Genomic DNA, 19,655 nt, shown 5'->3' with positions numbered 1-19,655 from the left:
CTGCCGCCGTGGTCCCATTTGTAACCGCCTTTCAAATTGGTCCTTCATTTGCAGCTATACAACTTCTTTAGATAAGGACTTTGGCTCTGGAACTTGGTCTTCTTCACTGCCTTCTGCAACTTTTCTTGCCTTTTCTTTTACAATTCTTGTCATCTCTTGTTGCCCAACGGAGGGAAAAACGACATTAAGCATGATACATAATAATCTCTCATCTTCTTCTTCAATAGGATCTTTGCCGAAGCAGAAAACATAAATAGCTTCAAGGGCTTTCTCAGCTCAAACCTCCATTGAAACAGTAGGGGCAGGTACGTTCAACTTTGCTCGCTTCTGAAGTTGGCCAATTAAATACATAATTGACCACACAATACAGACAAGACTGTTAGAGTTTGGGTTTTTCAACAGTTTTTTATGCTTTACATGTTGCGAATTTTAGGTTATGCATTTCTAACAATTTGGGAGCAAAAGCCAAGTACTTCAAATTTATTTCTACATTGGGGGTGTTTGTTTCAGTTTTTCAGAGCCAACTTATAACTTTTAGTTTTGAAAAATTTATTTTTAACTGTTTGGTTAAACTTATTTCAAACAACTTCTGATTCTAACGGCTTATTTTAATTCAAAAAAGCTGATTCTGAGAAGTTGCTCACCCCTTGCTTCTGATTATCAGCTTCTGCTGTGGACATGTTAATTTATGGTTATACTCTTAAATTTTTTAATTTTTTATTTTTTTAAAAATAGATAAAGACTCAAATGGACTATATATTATTATTATTTTTTTTATGAGAAATATAGACAAACAAAAAATAAAAATTAATTGAAAAAGTTATTTCACAGTTTATTTAACAAACACTACTCAGCAACTTAAATCTATAATCCAATAGCTACACCAAACAGATTAACAACTTCTGATTAAAGTCAAAATCTATAATCTGTTAAGTTATAATCTATAAGCTGTTTTAACAGCTACACCAAACGGGGCCATTGTAGCATAGTAGTCAGTACTTCCTAATAAGGGAAAGGGTTATAAATAACACTGCTCACATTTTTGAATCATTAAGATAATAACACAAATTCTTTTGGGATATTTCTTGGGGTTTTGTAGATTCTGTATCTACAATAGCTAGAGCAGATTAGAACTAATCAACTCCTGCAAATCCAACAACATATATATATATACACATGAGAGACCGTGAGAAGAAGTTTGCTGGAGGATTTGTCCAGGCAGCTTGGATTTGAGGAAGATTCAGCAAAAATAATATGTAATGAAGATTTGGGTCTACCAGAGAAATTCTCTGATTTTTAAACTGAATTTTCTCTGGGTTGAAACCAAAGAAATTCTCTGGTTTTTAAACTGAATTTTTGCTTCTACAACTTGTCTCCTTGTCTTGGCTTTTCTCCAAACTTACTACACTATCGTCTCCTCAACCAAACCATAAATAAAGTAAGACCATTTGTTTTTCTGAGTGCTATTTGCTTTCATGTCTCCAAGTTAGTTGGGTCTCTTCTATTTGTTCTCTAGGTATCAACATTTGTTTAACCCCTCTCTCTCTTTCTCAGGTTGAAGCCTTTGGTCATTTTTCACCTTAAGAACACGTTCTTGGTGAAAACTGTAAGGGACAGAGAGAGGGCAATGAACCCTGGGAGTGTGGATTTTCCAGTGACTCTTCCAAGCCTTCAACTTTACTTCCTTCTAGGAATTGTATATGTTGTGGTTACTCCCATCCTTCAAACAGCTCTCATTGTGCTTAGATTATCCAGAGGAATTTCTCTGGAGAGAAATTTGGAAGTCCAGAGAAATTTGGTGGACGAATCTGCAAACATCAATATCAGTTACAGAGAAATTCAAAATTTCTCTGGAGATAAATTCGGAAGTCAGAGAAATTTGGTTAAAACACATTCTGAAAACACATTTGATAATAGGGAGAGTTGTTGCTGATCTCTGTGCTTTACCATGAACCACAATGGGTGTAAGTGCAGGCATTTGAAATTTTATCTAGATCAATTTTCTAATTTTTCCTTCCTTTCTCAAATCAGAGAAATTTGTAAAATTTCTCTAGAAAGTCCTCAGAATTTCTTTGAGCCAAATTTCTCTGTGATGTGAATTTTCTCTGGACTAATTTTCTCTGAACCAATTTTCTCTAGACTAATTTTCTTTGGATCAACTTGAGGGATCTTAGACATTATGAAAATATTTGGTATCCTTTATGCTATAAAATGTTAATACCAGGTACCTTAAAAAAAAAACCCCATAATTCTTTGCATTTTTAGTGACTTTTTTATTACAACAATGTTAGGTGGCCCGAAAAGGAGGTTGACTAGAATGACTCAAAATTTGTCTTGCCGGTCGTCCGGGTGGACATTCGGTGAGAAAACTCACAGCCGCGGTCGACAAAGGTAACATCTACAGTAGACAATTTTTCACCCGGTCATCCGGACGGACGTCCAGTGCACACCCTTTCAAGTCATTCGAGCCCCTTCTTTTCGAGCCCTCAACCATTTCTGTTTTGATTATTTTTAAACTTCCCAAATTGGGGACGATAGAGCTGCCTTGAGTATTCACAGTTTGGTAGTTCATATTCACGTCTCTTGCAATTGGTAGCAAAGTTTCATCTCTTTCTCTCTCTCAGTTAAAGCAAAGTCTCGTTTGGCAATATTATTTTTTAGCTTAAAAATCAAAAAATTATTAAAAAAAATCAAAAAACCAACAAACTATACCAAAAAATCAAATATTATATTTTTTCTTTACTTTTTACACATCTTTTCGTAAAAAATTAAGAAGTCATCCCAAACATACTAATTTTTTTTATATCATATTTTAACCAAACAGTTAAAAAGTTACCAAAAAACCTATTTCCAAACGAGGCCAGGCCTTAAGTTCAACAAAAATCAAATCTCGCTATCCCAAAGCATTCCTAATCCATTCGATCATGTTTTGAGATCCGCGTCTCAAAAATGGTTTGAATTGCATTACGACAAAAAAAAAAGGTTGATTTTAGGGGAGAGGATTCTTGGCCTAATAGCTCATAACTGCAAAGATTAATTAAAATACACTTCCATGCCAATCATAGGTCAGAACAAACCGAATATCAGCAAGGAAAAATTTCAGATACAATCTGTGAAAAGATTAAGGCAAACAAGACCTCCAAAATGTAAACCAGGTCTATTTCCACCTTTTTTTCCCAGGACAAGGCATTCTTGAATCATTCATTTCTCATAAAACTAACTCAACTTTACACTGTTTTATCCGAAACGACTTTCCTTCCCTAACATCTCCAACTATACAACAAAGCAATTGCCACCAAAATAAAAAATAAAAAAATGAATGTACATGAATTCAAGTTTTTTATGGTTCACCTGCTGACTGGAAACTAGACAGACATGGAGTAAGAGGAACAATGTAATTGCTCAGAGATATTAAAAAAATATATATTAAAATATGGATTAAGCACCCACCACCATGATTGGAAGGCTCTTCATCTAATTCTTATTAGAATTCTTCATTAAACTCAACAAAACTCCAGAACTAAGAGTTGTAGCTACGAAACCAAGAGAAACCTCGGTTGATACGTGATAACCTGCAAGGAAGAGTTGATTAATGCTAAAGGAGAACTTTCCTAATTAAAGAATATAATTGTGTTCAGAAATTACACACCAAAGAAATCTAAGATCATCTTGAACCCAATAAAGCCCAGGACAACAGCAATGGAGGGCTGATCAAGAAAACAAATTGGAGAGTCAAGCCATACAAATCCAAACTTATTGACACAAATCAATTATAACAGGCATAATGATAAAAGATAGACAGCTTAAACTAGATAAAAGAAATACAATTAGACATCAGTTGTATGATAACAATTGTATCAGTCTTATCGTGTAGTTATTTAATAATTGTTTCGATTAAGTAATTTTTATTTTTTATTTTATAATAAGTAAGGATTAAGATTAAAATAACAATTCAACTTCTATTTGGTCTCACTGTTTAATAGGGAGCCTTAGACCCCTCTCCCTTCTTTCCCAGAATGTATTTCAAAGGCAGGGGAAAGGTTATTTTAAGGCAATGTCAACATGATAAGCTTCTAGTTCCACTCACTGACTCTCACAAAAATCCCTAAAGTATACCCTCATGTCATTCTGATTCATACTTCAAACATATGGATGCATTGTAATGACCATGTAAGGGGAAAAGTAGAACCAGCCTACTCAAGCAGCAAGCTTCATAAATTCAGGCATAGCAGGTCCATTTCTCACCTGTAAATACTCCAAATCGGCCATACCTTTAGAAATAAGGGTGTATAGTGACCTTAAACCTACATTTGACAGAAATATTCAATTAATTTTCCACAAAAGAAAACACAATTATATGTTAATGAAGGGGTTATATTTCACAAATGCTCTTGTGATTCAAACAAGAGATAATTGAATAGAAGTAGAAGTAGAGTTCCATGTAGAAAAACCCTCATACCTAATTAAGTAACATTAGGTAGTGGCTCAAAACATCCAGAGAAACATGAGACCCAAAACTAATGGCAATATATATATATATATTTCTTCTCAATCTACTCTTGTTTGCCAAAAACTTATATTATGCATAAGTGATCACATAAATAGGGGAGAAATTTAACAGGTGGAATTTAGCTTGAATTATAATTACTTTTGAGAGAAATCAGAAGAATGAAGACTAAGAGTTACCTAAGATGGCAAAGAAATTAGATGTGAAAACTACGAAAGGGTCTCGAGTAACACCAAAAACTGCTGGTATAGAGTCAACCTGAAAATGGGCATCAAATTATCACTAAAATACTAACTACAAAATCCTCAAGCTCTTTGAATATATACACCTAACATGGACAGGGACAAAGGGAACCCACTGCGAATGCAATATCACTGAGCTCAATAACTGCCACTGTCAGAAGTAAAGGTGTGGCCTGCCAAAAATGTTTGATGCCCGTTAAAAGTCAATTTAAACTATAATTTAACACAATCAATGACCTTTAAATTTCTGGGCAATAAAAGAAGTCATCTGCTGATCCAGAGAGAATTTTGAAGTCCTTCCATGCACTTAAAAATTATCTCTTATTAAGTATGCTAATAGATGATGCAGTAAAGTGGCAAAAATATTGCGCTAAGATAAACCCATCAAGGACTTACTTTCCACACACCATCCTGAATTGTTATGAATCGATTTCCGTCATAGTTAGCTGCAATATCAAGAAAGAATGATAGCAGATGAGGATCTTGAGCTACAAAATAGACAATGCATAGTAAAAAATGAATATGTAAATTAAACCATTAACCACCAGTCGAATGATATTTGGAGTGAAAAGACCCTAAAGATGGCTTAGAGAACAAACATAGGATTAGCACAATAATAACTAACTTTTCTCAAATGGTTTGAAATCTAATCACAGGCCTTGTAGCCAAGTGGTAGCAGAGGCCCTAAGAAAGCAAGGCTCCTCGTTTATGACCCAGCATAGTGTTTTCTTAAACCAAAAAGAACACAAGATGGCTCCAAACTCTATTAGCAAACAATATTAGTCATGGAGCTCCAAATTGAGTTTATTACATCTACAGCCTTTTCAATTATGCAGCAAGCCCACAATCCACATACAATACAACTACTTCTTGAGATCAGCTTTTAAAGTTTTTTGGGGGCATCTTGTAACACAGCTTGAAAACTCTTCGAGTAATCATTAAAATTCAGAAATTCCAATTGATTAACCAATCATGACAATGTACATTGAACCACTTCGCAACTTGGAATGTGCATATAGAAAAGAAAAATGTGGAGAGCGAATTTTACATGTCACGGGGATAAATTTCTGGCATGTCTTCACTATAAAGTTGTCGGATAGATCAGAGTCCTCTTCTTCAACAGCAAACAGCTATGATAAGATGAAGAAAAGTTAAGTCTCGTGAACTAAGTAGCAAAGTTCATACCTTATCAAGCATTAAAATATATATATATATAGATGTCAGTCAAGGATGCGGACAATAAAGCCATCATTTAATGACAGCATCAGACATGAAATATCAAAACTTGTTCAAGTCTTCCTGTTTACCTTCACTAATTTAGTATTTATAGCAAAGAGTCTACAAATTTCATTAGGCAAAAAAAAAAAAAAAATGGGAAGCAAACCCGAATATCATCTTGTAGAGTGGGAGGAGGTACCTTTCCTAGTCCATACAGGAGGGTCAGGAGTTTAGAATCCTGAATTATTCAAACTTGAAAATGGCTGTCAAGATTTAACTTAAACAGGGATGACTTTAAAGGAGAGTGGTCGAAGAAATACATGGGTTACAGTGGCTTAAGGGGGTCATTGGACAACTTTGGAAATTGTGAGGCCATATGAAGTGGTTCTTTAGAAAGGCACAAGGAGATGTCAGGAGGATTCCCCCAAAATATGAGATTCTCTGAGCAGGACTGGACATTGGACACATAAGGAGCTATACAGAACTTGAATTTGAACAAGAGAAAAGGGGGCATTTGTATTTGCACAGTGGAGGAGCTCTGTAGGTGAGGAGTAGATAAGGTCCTCCACCTCGTTGAAGGTTAGATTATTCCTTTTTGGTAGAGTGGGCAATTTGGGCCCAAACTCGCGAATTCGCCCACAATTAATGGGTTTGGGTCAATCCTTTTACGTAAATGGGTGCTAATTGGGTTAAAAAAAATTGTTGGTTTATTAATAGGTTTAAACGGGTAAACCCATTGAAACCCGTTGGACACCCGTTCGCCATTGAAGTTGACAGTGGCTTTGAACCTCTGCGCGTGATATGGACCTTCTCGTATGCAGGTATACGAAGGTAGGTTGAAGCAGCTCTGCTGCACCATTTCTTGAAGCTGGTTTGTACATCTGACTCTCTATATATGTATGTATGTTTGTATGTATGTATGTATGCATAATTTGTACTGTTTGTCTACAGGAATTGGAGCTTTTCCGGCAGAAAAGCCGTCGAGGAAGGAATGGCTGGAGCCAGATCGGATCGGTGGGCTTTGGGGTCAGAACGGATCTGGAGAGGGTCAAAGGTTTTTAGGGTTTTTTTTGTTAGAGAGAGAGAGAGATGAAGGTGAGAGAAAATGGTTGTGCAGTGAGGATGTAGTGAGGGTGGGGAGATTGAAGTGAAATTGGGGGGGTAACTTTAATTGTAATTTTTAGTGCTTTTTTCGGTGGGAGTCAGGCTGCATAGATGTCATCATCTTCTGTTAAAACCTATCACCTACTTCACCCACTTCACCTACTCCACTACACCTACTCCACCCACTTCACCTACTCCACCCACTTCACCTACTACCTATTCTTCTCTTCTATATATAGGAATCATTGTAAACATAACATATATCAATCAATAATACATTAATTTTAACATGGTATCAGAGCAAGGTTAAAGATCTTGGTGTTCTTCGCCTTCCGGCGGGCGGCAACCTTGCCTTGACCGCCCGCCGGATCTCAACCAATTCAAACCTCCCTCTCCCTCTCGGCACCTCACTTTCTCTGAGCATGATTACATCCCACCTCCTGCAAACGATTAGCAATGGTTTCAACAGTAGCAGTTTTGTTAATCCCAACCTCATAACACCTGACAATGAACTTCTCCTTATAGGAGAGGCCGTCGCCGGTCAAGCTCCCAAGGCGGAGACGGTCCGCCAAGTTGTTGTCGAAGCCCTTGGGCTCTCTCTCTTCGGTGGCCACCGCCAGAATCGGAAGAGGAGCTCTCACAGAAGACGGAGACAGAAACGAACAAGAAGAAGAAAACAAAGCGTTTCGTCGGCGAATTGAGACGAGCCTCGAAGAAGTGCCCAGAAATTGGCACTGCTTCTTTAGGGCTTGAATGTTCCCGGCATTGCATGACGATGAAGGAACCTTCAACAACATCCTTCCTTCTTAATCTCTGTCTCTCTCTCTACAACTTGAACATGTATAGAAGAGATCTCTGTGATTCTGTGTCCGTAACAGTGCTTTCCCTTTGGCGGCGACAATTCTTGAGCCATTCGGTTAGTGTCCCTGCACAGTCAAGTTAACAGCCATGTCATCCTCCAAGGTGAGCTTGAAGCTACTCATTGACACAGAGGCCCACAAGGTCCTCTTTGCAGAAGCTGGAAAAGACTTTGTGGACTTCCTCTTCAACATTCTTTCTCTTCCTGTTGGGCCTGTAGTCAGACTCCTCGCCAATACCAGCATGATTGGCAGCCTTGGAAATCTCTATGAAAGCGTTGAAAATCTGAATGAAACTTACATGCAATCTAAACAGAGCAAAGAGACTCTGTTGAAACCCCAAGCACCATCAAGTTCGGCACAAGTTGCTCTTTTGTTGACCGTCTTCAAATGGAGTGCAAAGCAAGTTGGTACCTGGGTCTTGTCCAGCATAGAGAGAGTGGTAGTGGTACCCTTTTTTGTGCCAAGGGACAGACATTATCACCTTCCTTACCTTTTTCTTATTTTATCCTCCACTTTACACCTCACATGCCTCATGCATCTCCCTTCTCTCTGCTCTCTGAAATCTCCCTCTCTCTACTAATTCCTTTTATTCTTATTATTATTATGAACAACCTCAGAACCCATGTGCTCTTTGATCCCTTTTATGACACTTTCTTTATTTTATTATTTTATTTTATCTTAAAAAAAAAAAAAAAAAAAAAAAAAAAAGCCACCCACGTGGGCTTGTCCTCTCTCTTTCTTCCGTTTGATTTCCAAATCTATTATTTTTATTTATTTTCTCTAAACCCCTTTTTTAATCTCTTTCAAATACCCATTTTTTATTTTATTATATACTCAACATTCCCATCATTCTTTTCCCCACTCCAATATATTATACTAGCCTTCATTGATTCCACGGGCTTCCACCACTTCATTTTATTTATTATTATTATTCTTATTTTCACCACCACAAAAAAAAAAAAAAAAAAAACTACATTCATTCCAGTTGATTTTTCTACATTACCACACCTCCCATTCGAGTTTGCAAAAACACACTTGTTTTATTCATATCAGGGATTCACCCCGCTCACCATTCCAAACCCAACACAAAAAAAAAAAACACAAAAAACACAAAAAAAACAAAAACACAAAACACAAAAAAAAAAAAACAAAACAAAACAAAACAAACACCAAAACATTTGTTTTCTTTTCTGTAGACGGCCACCCACCGACCTCACTTCCACTACTCTGCCGCCGGTCTCTTCTTTTTGCCTCCGTCCTGGGCGGCCCTTGACGGTGTTGCCTCCGTGTTTCCCACTCCACTGGGCACGATCACTACTCCCTGCTCCTCCACTGCAGCATATGGCGGCCCTCCAAATCGGAACATAACGGTGGCCTTCCGCTTCAGCTCCTTATTTTCCGCCTTTAGCATACTTATCTCTGCTCGCGCATCCTTATACATGCGCTGGAGCAGAGCCAGTTGGGCGTTTAACTGCTGCACCTCATTTGTCCTACGCTGCAGCCGGTGCGACAAGTTTGTGACGGCAGTCATGGTTTCCACACATGACTTCAAAGTATACTGATTGGCCTCAATATCAGTTTGCACCGCCATTTTTTGCTCCACCGACCGCATCGGAAAGTTCAACGGAGCAAAACCAGAGACGCTTGGTTGAGGTTCACTGGCCACCGCACCAGTTATCTCTCTTGTTGACTCGTTGAGGTCGGGAAAGAGAGTGAGCAGACCACGGGACGCAGAGGCCATATTCTGGGTAGCTGAACGGGAAGACGAGGCCATGTTATGGGTTGCTGCGTGTTTCAGAGAAGGGTTGATTACAGAGTGTTACAGAGTATCTCTCTCAAGACAACGAAGAGCTTCTCAGAGGTTTTTAGCCAGTTTTTTGTCTTAGCCTCTGCCTCAGCCTCAGCTTCACCATCCGTCTTGGTTAAATAGCCAAGGCAGACACGCGCATCGCGCGCCACTTGACGCCAGACGACAAAACGGGCGCGCAAACCAATGTGGTGACGCGCCTCGCCATCATGTCCGGCACATCTTTTTATGACTTGGACTCGCCTTTTGATGGCACGCCTTTTTTATGGATTGGACACCCCTTTTGATGGCACGCCTTTTGAAAGATTGGGCACACCTTTTGAGGGTGCGACTTTTTATGGGTCCGACAAGACTCTGTAAACTGTCCCGACATTGATTCCGGTTAGCTCCTTCATGGGTCCGACAAGACTCTGTAAACTGTCCCGACATTGATTCCGGTTAGTTTCTACAAGGGTCCAGCAAAACTCCGTAAAACTGTCACAACAACTGTCACAACAGTGTCTTCTACATCGGTCTGCCATAACCATACAGTCTTCACCAACGGTCTGACACGACCATACAGTGTCTCCTATCCTCTTTTATTTTATGTATTAATCTATTTTCTTGTTTTGTTACTCTCTCCAAACTCAAATTGGTTAGTTCCTATCCCCCTTGAGTTTGCGGGGGGCTGTTAAAACCTATCACCTACTTCACCCACTTCACCTACTCCACTACACCTACTCCACCCACTTCACCTACTCCACCTACTACCTATTCTTCTCTTCTATATATAGGAATCATTGTAAACATAACATATATCAATCAATAATACATCAATTTTAACATCTTCTTTCTTAGATTTTTCTCAATTATTCTTTTTTTAATCAACTTTTTTTTTAATAATTATATATATTTCTTAAGTATAATATTACACAACACAAAAAATAAAATATATAAAAATTTGTCTGTTTAATATTTTTCATTTTACAGTAGGTGGACAATGGGTTTTGGAGTAAAACCATTGACAGTTATGCCAAAAAGTACTAATCATTTATTTACAGTAGGTGGTTATGTTTTAGAAACAAAACCAGTGACTGACATGCACACACACATGCGCGCGCACACACAAATGTATATATATATAAACGAATTGGGTCGGGTTGGGTCGTGCCCACATCTGACCCGTCACCTAAATGGGCACTTTTGGGCTAATACTCTTTTGACCCGTTACCCATTTAAATCTGCCCAAACCCACCCAAATGCCGGCTCTACTTTTTGGGTGTGTAGTGGTGTGAACCTTATGAAATCCTTGTTGGGAATTCCCTGTTATTTGAGTACAAATACCCCTTTCCTCTCATTTTAAAAAATAAAAATAAAAACAACAACAACAACAACAACAACATAGATTTAGAGCCATCATAATTGGGAAATTGGGTCAGCATCGCCTTTTGCCAAAGGATGGTTTATGTGGGGATGGTGGATGTCACTCAAGACAAGGATAGTTGATTCCAGAATCAACTCTTCATTTCCTTGAAAGAGTATGAGGGGGCACTGAGGGCTGCTTAGTGAAAAAAAGTCACCTTGAACTAGGTTGACCACGGGAATTTTTTGTTGGTCATGTTTCGAGGTTATCACCAAGTTTCTGTCCCTAGATGAGATGCATAAAAACCACACATGAACCTGGGATAAATTGCAGAACTTGAGCTCTTATATGCAGGAATGTGTGCTAAGTTCAACTGATAATATACTCAATTGGAAAAGTACAAGAGATATTGCATCACCGTAGCTACATGTTTTTAGAGGAGAAATTGCACCTTGAATGATGAATATAGAAGTATTGCAGCCAACAACAGGTTTACTGCCTCGAACCTCTATAACATTGAGACAAATTTTAGAAGTAACCGGAAATAAAATATATATACATATATATAACAATAAAACTAAAAGAATACACTGCACTATATACTAGATCAGGAACTGAACAAATGGAAGAAAGTGGAAATATAAACTGGAAAATTTGTAGTATGTACTAGAACATGAACATATGTGCCCCCTTGTATGTATTTATGCAAGCATTTATGCAATTATAAATGTACTTCAAGTTAGAGTTAACCTGAAGGGTGGCTGTTCCCAGAAGTATTATTGACAACCGGAAGACTATTGCACCAGCGATTCCATATGAAAGCACCTTACTCTACATTCCAACGTGATAGAATTCATCAAAAAGGTTCCACATAAACAAATTTAATCTTAAAAGGTAAAATAAAAATGAGAACCCAAATGACCTGAAGGTTGTGCAAGTATATAGTTCTTTTTAAGTATGAAAGCTTAATACTACACCTGATACATAATTGGAACTTTGAAGTACTTGAAAATCAATACAAAAACAAAAAGATTGTCCACTGACAAACTCTGCTCCAGTAAATACCTGAACATATTAAACAACCACCATTACATTGAATGATGTAAAAACTCAAAGAAAATAAACTTGAGGTAGCGAAAAAAAACACAACCTATAACTATGGAATCAAAACAAATGTAAAAACAACCAGAATTAGCAGACACAAATTTTAACTGGTAAGAAGTAAATGGTATTAATCAAGAAAAATAGTGAGAACTCCAAGAACCAGAAAAGCAAAGATAGAAATGGAATAGTTTGAGACAACAAATTTACTTTTAAAAAAAAGCTTTTGCCCAATGAAGAGTGCAAGAATGGTCAGACGTATTGATAATTAATTAGAACTCTTCGACGAATGTTGTAATACTCCAGTTTATATTAATAGAGACTAAATGTGCAAAGAATCTACATTCTAGGATTCAAAATCTATGGAGGAGGATGCTCGTTCATCAAATATATGCTTTCAAAAGTTGTGTACAATCTTCTTTGCAAGAAATGAAGATCAGTTAACTACTCAATCCAGAGAACTTTCCAGAGAAAATTGAATAACGACAAAATAAGCAAATAACTTTCTCTTGCACCACTATACTCCATCAATCAACAGGCCTCTACACTTGATAAGTACATCCAGTAGTGGTTGCAGTGAAGGATGCAGTGTGTCGAGAATAGTATTTATATACCCCAAACTGAGTTTTGCAATTAATCACCAGGTCCACAAGATTGATGCCCAGGATATTGTCAAAAAGTTTATTCCCTTAAACTAGGTAAGGCAAACTCCTAAATATGAATGCTGCTATAATTTATTATTCAAGAATAGTCCAAAACACATCAGTATTTTGCAATTTGTTCAAGGGAAATACTTATACTATATTAAGAAACTTCAAGCTGGTGAGGGTTCACAATAATATATGTAGTCATAAAAAGAGAAAGAGAGGAGACATATCAGTATGTATACATACTTAAAGACAGAAGGAGAAAAGAGGATAATTTTTTTTCCCCATTGCCATGAGGAAACATGAAACCCTTACACACGTAACTTTTATAGTTCAAAAAGCTAATATAGGCTTCATGCTGCATACCCAGCAAAAAACTCTGATGCCTTGCCAACTCCATCTTTGAGACCCAACCCAATACCAAATGCAACTGCTGTGCATACCTAAGCAACAAATAACTACATTGACTTCAATCAAGGTTATTACAAAACAAACAAGTGACCACAGGCATAAAAGCAAGTTGGCAGCTCCTTACACATAAGGCAACAGCTCTAACAGAGGACGCATAAATTTCTGGCCTGCTTTTATTTTCTTTCAGGTTACTGGAAGAGGTTATGTGAGAGGTCTCAACATTGTTAATGCCGTGAGATGATCGAGAACCGGGTATATCTCCTTCTGAGATTCATTTGAGCAAAACATCATATTCATAAATAACAAAACTGCATAATTGTAGTCAATTTAAGGAAGGATACAGGGTTTGACAAGAATTACACAATTTAATTACAAAAATATAAATATTCACAAGTTAAAACAATAAAAAAAAAAATTACACAATGCAGAAGACATTGTTGTCGAGAAAATGGTAACCTATCAAACATCTTCTTTTTTAAAAAAAATTATTATAATAAATGCAATATTATTAAAAAGCAGCATCAAGTTGATGCAAAAGAATAGTAACCTATCAAACATCTAAAATTAGCAAGAGCTACATGAATTCAACACATCAAGCTAGTGCAATGAATCATTATAAATTCAATCATTATGAATTCCACACATTCTTTTAACTACACCAATTGTCTTCTTTTATTCCCTTTGTCATGTGCCCTTGCTTTCTCGAATCACTGTTCCACTATAGGGACCCATGTAAACCGCGTTCAGTTTCTTTATAAACTTGGTTTCCCCTACATCCATATTTTGATTACCCATAACCCCACTCCTATGTTATATGCACCCATATTATGTTAAGCGGTTAGTGAGTTTCATGACTCCACCTTATCTTTCTGCATGTCCACTTAACATATCCAACATGAATAGTTCACAGTGATATGTGTCGCCTACATAACTGGAGATTACCCTACGACCTACTATGGACTCACTCCATCCTCTAGGCTTAGCTCTAGACTCTCAAGGACTGATAATATTAACTTGCATCAAAGTTTGTCACACTCCCTAAAAAGTTTGTCAAATTTACATTTCCAAATCTAAAATTGCTTTGATTCTGAGTTCCAAAAACAATTATGAAGTAGTTCCAAAATTGAAAAACAAAAAAGTACCGAACTTTTATTAAATTTGACTTGTCAATATAATTCACAACCCTAATCATAAAATTTTAATGATAAATCATCGTCACCTGAGTTGGATAACCCTTCCTCCTGCTCAGTTCCTCTCAAACATGCAATCGGCAAACAATACCCTCGTCGAAAACGATTGCGAACTGCAATCCAAATTCAACACGTATTCAAGCTTATATATATATATATATATATATATATATATATAGAGAGAGAGAGAGAGAGAGAGAGTACCTGAATGTGAGGTGTGAAAGGGAAATTGAGAAAATTGAATCCTGGAAGACTTGGGAGGTTGAAATGGCGGGGAGGTTGGGGAAACCCTAAGAAAGCTTGAATCGAATTTGGGGGAAACTTGGACGCCATTGTAGATGACAGAAGTTAGTCCCATGCTTTGAATCATATATGGGTATTGAATCATATATGACAGAAGTTAGTCTTGGTTTTGTTAAATGATGATGGGACCTTTACTACTACTCTTATCCGTATAACGGTCGGTGAGTTCGGTTTTCCGGCGAGTGGTGTCGTATCATCTGCTGGGTTTCGCGCAAGTGGCGATAGAAACTAGAGGTGTCAACTTTGGGTTGTTTGGCAGGTAAAACAGTAACAAAATTTTTTAAAAAAAAAATTATTAAAAGGTTCACATAAATAAAACAAAAAAAATTATACAAAAAGGTCGTATTTTCTATATTTTTTTACATATTTTTTGCCAAATATTTTTTTTTTTTGGCACTCTTTTGACATACAAAAAAGGCACCTGGAAATAATTTGGTGCAATTTGGTTTAGTTTTTAAGAATTTTGGCAAGTGTTACAAGTCACAATAGCCATTTTGCTTTACTATATTATTTTATTTAAGTTATAATTATTTTATTTAGATTATATCACTTTTTATTTTGATCATATTATCTTTCTATCACATTACTTCAATCTCAACTTATATTTTACATTTTTTTTATTATAAAAAGTCAAAAAAAATATAGTAATTTAACACTTTCCCAAACAACCTCTAAATTAACGTTTGGATCAAAAAATTAAAAAATATACAGTTTGTTTTGTTTTAGTTTTCTGAATTTAGTTTTTTTTAAAATTGAGGTTTTTATTTTTCATGTTTTTTTGTTTTTAGTTAATATTTTTAAAATTTTAAGTAATTTTTTAATTTTTTTAGATGCACCATACTTAGGTGTATCTAAATAGTAAAATATTTGTGAAAAATAATTTAAAAAATTTATAAATACACAAAAATATAAAAAATATACTGAATTTTCAATTTTTTGTATTTTTAGTATTTAGTGATTTTTTAATAAAAATTTCACAAATATTATACTTTTTAAGTGTATTTATGTTAGCTGTATTTAAAAATTAAAATAATTGCTTAAAATATGAAAAAACAATTAGTGAAAACAAAAAAAAAATACGAAAAATGAAAAGGTAGAATTTTGGGGAATTTTTTTTAAGGTCCCTAATAAGAGTAATTTACAGCATAAAGGACACCAAAAATATGAATGATATCTCAGGTCCCTCACTAACGACAGGCGCATTTTTAATTTTTTTTTGGATCAAAATACCCTTCACAGATCAACATAGAATGATCAATTCGATTGCATTCCGACGACTCAATTCATTCCAAACATCCAACCATTTTCATGAGTAAGAGAACATGAGAATTAGGGTTTCACTATCATCTTCACTGTCGCCATTATGGTTTCATTATCTTCTGCCAAACTCTTTTCAATTCGTTCCTCACAAATTTCTCTGACCCATTTTCATTGTTCATCGTCATCTCAGTTCATCTTCATCTCATTGCATCTTCATCTCAAGCCATTTCAGTTCGAAATTAGGGTTTTCATCATCACTCTGGTAAGTTTTCTCCAATCCAACTAGTTTTTCTCCGAAACACAGTTGACTAGCCTTCCATTAATTAGGATTTCAATTTCGTAATAAAAACCTACATGAATTTGAAAAATGTTATTTCTCTAAGTTTCGAACTTATTCTTGAAGATGTTTGTGTGATTTTGTCTGTAAATTTCTCTGTCATTTGAATTTCTCTGGTATTTGCTTGATCTATGTGTTTTCTTTGAATTTTCTCTGGCATGTTTATTCCCCCATTTGTTTCTGGTTATTCCATATTTTTCTCTGGTTTTCTGTAAATTTCTCTGGCATTTTCATATTATGGAATTTATATTTTTTTTGGCTTGCCATGTTTAATTTTCTCTGTCATATATGTAATTTTCTCTGGTATGTTTATTTTGTTCCATTCTTAAATTTTCTATGGCCACATCACTTTTCTTTTTTGTGTGGTTCTGTCATGTTCCATTTTCTCTAGTTGTTTATAAATTTCTCTGGCATTTTCATATTATGGAATACACACGTGTTTAGTTTTCTCTAGCTTACCATGTGTAATTTTCTCTGGTATGTTTATTTTGTTCCATTCTTGAATTTTCTTTGGCCACATCACTTTTCTCATTTGTGTGTGTCTGTTATGTTCACTTTTCTCTAGTTGTCTATAAATTTCTTTGGCATTTTCATATTATGGAATGAACATTTTCTCTAGTTTGCCTTGTTTAATTTTCTTTGGCATATATGTAATATTTTCTGGCTTAGCATGTGTAATTTTCTCTGATATGTTTATTTTGTTCCACACTTGAATTTTCTATTGCCACATCATTTTTCTCCTTTGTGTGTGTCTGTCATGTTCTATTTTCTTTGGTTGTCTGTAAATTTCTCTGGGATTTTTATATTATGGAATGCATATTTTCTCTGGCTTGCCTTGTTAATTTTCTCTGGCATATATGTAATTTCTCCTGGCTTGCCATGTGTAATTTTCTCTAGTATATGTTTAGTTTGTTCCATTCTTGAATTTTCTCCGGCCACATCACTTTCTCCTTTGTGTGTGTTTGTCATGTTCCATTTTCTCTTGTTGTTTGTAAATTTCTCTGGGATTTAATGTTGGCATCTTTATGTTTTCATTGTCTAAAAATGACGAAACGTAAAAGCAGCAAAACACCATAAACACCAAGTAAGAAACAGAAAATCTATAAATAAGATAATCTAATTTGAATATTTCTTAAAACTAACTATACCTATAATTTGTATGCAGTGTGGATTGTGGCCTCTTCGTTTGCTACATAATGAGACAACATAGCAACCATGAACCTATCAGCTCAACATTGTCAAAACAAGACGTAAGGTTCACGAGGACAGAAAATCATAGAAAGATTTGCGACCGAAATTGGCCGGTCATGGACAGAACCAATTGAAATATCACCAAAAGAAGAACTAAAAGTATAATAATGAAAGCATACTAGTGAAATGAAGACAATGTACACAATGTAATTAGAAATGACCCTTCAATTTTATTTTTTTTCGTACATTGAAGAAATGACGTTTTTGACATATATGTATATATATTGTTTTAACTAATGTAAATTTCATAACTATCAATGGTTAAATATTTTTTTTTTTTATAATGCATATGTAGTGGTGATTATCAACACAATCCACGCAAAGAAAATTGTCTAAAGAAATTTTTCTTGTATGAAGTTACCAGAATTTCACAAAAAAATTTAACTCGTATCGTGCCAAAAGGGTGCCTATATGATCATGTAATTTGTAATGCACTGTGTTGGTACGAAACAATCATCAAATTCAAAAAACACAATGCACATTGTAGTTTTCTCTACTATTGGTAAATTTCTCTGGATGAATTTGAGCACACAAAACACAGTGCACTATTAGCAAATTTCTCTGGATGAATTTGACCTCACAAAACATAGTGCAGAAAGTAATTTTCTCTGCTAGTGGCAAATTTCTATAGATGAATTTGCCACAATGCACATAGTAAATTTCTCTGAATGAATTTCACCTCACAAATTTCTCTAGATGAATTTGACCTTACAAAACATAGTGCACAAAGTAATTTTCTCTGCTACTGGCAAATTTCTCTGGATAAATTTGCCACAATGCACATAATAAATTTCTTTGGATGAATTTGACCTCACAAATTTCTCTACTATTGACAAATTTCACTGGATGAATTTGACCTCACAAAACGCAGTGCACATTTCAACCAACACAATGCACATAGGAAATTTCTCTGCTATTGGAAAATTTCTCTGGATCAATTTGATTGGTATTATAAAGGCACTCCCAAAGTATGTTTATAAAAACGCAACACAAAAAGTAATTTTCACTGCTATTAAAAAATTTCTCTGGATGAATTTGATTAGTATTATATATGCACTGTCCAAAAAGTACATTTCACAAAACAAAATACACAAAGTAATTCTCAAATGTATTATTCAATCAATAAATATAATATCCTCAATTATTTAACAAAGGTTCCTTGCATGTCCTCTTATTATGACGATCAATCCTATCACATCGACTACATTTAATCACCCTTTTAAACTCTTCAATAGAAGCAATTTTGTTCTTCTTTGGCCTCCCAGCTAGTCTCTTACTCAATGCAAGTAAAATCATAGCATCATCAATTCAATTCGCATGAAACATTAATGATAATAGTATCATTCCCATATTTGCACACCAACAACACTGCACTGTCCATCTAAACTAAAACAAAAAATACCAAAAATAACTTGCTCAATATAAAAATACTTCACAAGAACAACATAAAAGTCTAGAGAAATTTCTAATAATTATAATTTTCTCTGGATTATAATACCTACCTTATAATGTTCTCTGGACTCAAATAAAAGTCCAGAGAAATTTATAAACTTAAATTCACCTTCAAGATAACAAAAACAAAATTACAGAAGAATTAATGAATCTAGAGAAAATCACAGAGATATTCAATGCTAACTATTAAACACAATCATAGACAAAAATCACATAGAAGATCAGTTATCAAATTATAAGCTTCTCTGTGATTTTCACTGGACTACAAGCTTATAATTTTCTCTGTGTGATTGTGCATTATTGGACTCAAATCAGAATGCAGAGAAATTTCTATGGAATATAAACATACAATTTCCTCTGGAATATGAACATATAATTTTCTCTGGAATACAAAGCAAAGTGTAGAAAAATAAAAAGTGCAGAATAAATGAAAAAAACAGAGCACAAAACTTAAGACAGTGAAGAAAATCAGAGCCGATCTCCAAACACGAAGAACAAAACTTATCATTGATAAACATGTAACACAGAATGAAAAATCAACTCCATTGTCAATAACAAAGAATGAAAAATCAACTTCAAAAATCAAAAAATAATTCACTAAGCTGGCTTTTCTATCACTTTGA

At 35.3% G+C, this 19,655-nt stretch overlaps 1 protein-coding gene across 2 annotated transcripts; it reads right to left on the bottom strand.

Annotated features, from left to right (window-relative positions):
- Positions 1 to 3,189: 3,189 nt before the first annotated feature.
- Positions 3,190 to 15,014, bottom strand: PDE149 (integral membrane TerC family protein). 2 transcript variants are annotated; one of them, XM_028237265.2, is made up of 14 exons: positions 14,634 to 15,014; positions 14,459 to 14,542; positions 13,364 to 13,503; positions 13,195 to 13,271; positions 12,058 to 12,145; positions 11,831 to 11,911; positions 11,532 to 11,588; positions 5,798 to 5,879; positions 5,146 to 5,195; positions 4,866 to 4,922; positions 4,687 to 4,765; positions 4,246 to 4,304; positions 3,650 to 3,707; positions 3,190 to 3,572 (listed from the first exon to the last, which is right to left on the bottom strand). In XM_028237265.2, exons 1-14 carry the CDS (start codon positions 14,815 to 14,817, stop codon positions 3,475 to 3,477), a joined length of 1,194 nt encoding a protein of 397 aa, XP_028093066.2. In that variant the 5' UTR covers positions 14,818 to 15,014; the 3' UTR covers positions 3,190 to 3,474. The 2 variants fall into 2 exon arrangements, with proteins under 2 accessions (XP_028093066.2, XP_028093067.2); XM_028237266.2 differs by lacking the exon at positions 11,532 to 11,588.
- Between the last annotated feature and the right edge of the window lie 4,641 nt (positions 15,015 to 19,655).

The sequence above is a fragment of the Camellia sinensis genome, chromosome 3, assembly GCF_055761805.1.
Source record: "Camellia sinensis isolate YWXY chromosome 3, ASM5576180v1, whole genome shotgun sequence".
Lineage (NCBI taxonomy): Eukaryota > Viridiplantae > Streptophyta > Magnoliopsida > Ericales > Theaceae > Camellia > Camellia sinensis.
The sequence above is the reverse complement of the archived record's forward strand: the minus strand, read 5'-3'. Positions and strand labels throughout refer to the sequence as shown.

Excerpts from the sequence above, each read along its gene's own strand:
- PDE149 (XM_028237265.2), bottom strand. The coding sequence starts at position 14,817 with ATGATTCAATACCCATATATGATTCAAAGCATGGGACTAACTTCTGTC. Across the intron at positions 12,146-13,194 it reads GCATCAGAGTTTTTTGCTGG|GTATTTACTGGAGCAGAGTT; the intron begins GTATGCAGCATG and ends TAATATGTTCAG. Across the intron at positions 11,912-12,057 it reads AAGTTCCAATTATGTATCAG|AGTAAGGTGCTTTCATATGG; the intron begins GTGTAGTATTAA and ends GTTGGAATGTAG.